Raw genomic sequence first — 1329 nt, forward strand, 5'->3', positions numbered from 1 at the left:
CCCACAACAGCAGTGCAGCACAACAGGTCGCGTAGCACGAGACGGGTGACCCGACCAGCGGCACAACGGACGACCAGCAGCCACCGCCCGACCGGCGCCACCACCGCCGACAGCAAGGGCACCACCACGCCCGCTAATGGAGAGGCCAATACCTGCACCGAGGTCGTCAACCACCCAACCACCCGGAACGGCCACTCACCCCGCACCGGCAACGTCACCATCACCGGCCACCCTCAACTCCCGCCAGCGACGGAACCAGAAACGGATGCGGGATTACAAGGCGACGAAAGCGTCACAACAACACCGCCTGCAAAAACAGGCACCAACCCCCAGCACAGCCCCCGAGACGACACCGGACCCGTCGCAGCCAGGGCCCGCCGTCTCAAACCTCACCGTGGCGACGGGGCCGGAAGTGACCCACACTTCCGGAGCAACCGGGACCACGGAGGAGCCAACAACCGCCACCCCTCAAACCGCGGCTATGGAAATATCCCCGGAAGAGGAGGCGGAGCTGTTGAGTGAGACGTACGTAGCCCCGGAGGAAATGGAGGTCAGCCTCCAATTCTTTAGCCCCCCCACATCACCCCACCACGACTAGACACCGCCAGGGACACGTCCGCTGAACACAGCCGGAAAAACGTGCCCACGGACAGGTGTCTACCGCACCCAACCACCACACACCCTCTCTGACAACACCGGCGACGGCCGGAACACCACCGCCGTTGGCGGTTTGGGGGGGGAGTATGACGCGGTCCCGCGTAATAGCTATTTGAATTCAAATAGCCTTTTACGCGGAAAGCCGCGCTATGCTTCTCAAACAAACCGCCAATCGACGACGGACGACGCCGGCGCGCGACACCCGCGCCAGGTACCGTCGGCCGGCCGTTCGGCGAACCGGATAAAAACGAGCAACTTGTTTTCGATACCTCGCCGGGTACACACGTACGGTCTACACCCGTCACCGCGAGTTCCGAAGATTATACCACGCTAACGCGATACATCCGCGTATTCATATAGCCAATATAGGCTCCATCATTATACTGTTTTGTTTGTTCGATACGTGCATCCAATAAACCTCAACCAGAAAATTGTGTTTGTCTCAGTTTTTTTCTCACTGTTGTATTTACTTGGTTACCTCAACTCACATCACCATCCACGCGGTACACCACAGGACCGCATCAAGCTCTTTGAAAAATGATTTGAACTACAACATGTATCATATTATGATTTCACTATAACACTTACTGTTATACAGTGCAATACGTTTTTTACAATGTTTCAAATTTATTGTTGTTAGAAAGATTATAAATATGTATAAATGCTCAACCA

General features: G+C 55.7%; 1 protein-coding gene across 1 annotated transcript in view; it reads left to right on the plus strand.

The window, feature by feature from the left end:
* Window positions 1-136: 136 nt before the first annotated feature.
* LOC115033141 (predicted GPI-anchored protein 58) overlaps window positions 137-1329 on the plus strand; it is a 1630-nt gene continuing 437 nt past the window's right edge. The window contains exon 1 of the mRNA XM_029485214.1: window positions 137-525. Coding sequence (XP_029341074.1) covers window positions 137-525 — 389 coding nt within the window. The remainder of the gene's footprint in view (window positions 526-1329) is intronic.

The sequence above is a fragment of the Acyrthosiphon pisum genome, chromosome X, assembly GCF_005508785.2.
Source record: "Acyrthosiphon pisum isolate AL4f chromosome X, pea_aphid_22Mar2018_4r6ur, whole genome shotgun sequence".
Classification (NCBI taxonomy): Eukaryota; Metazoa; Arthropoda; class Insecta; order Hemiptera; family Aphididae; genus Acyrthosiphon; species Acyrthosiphon pisum.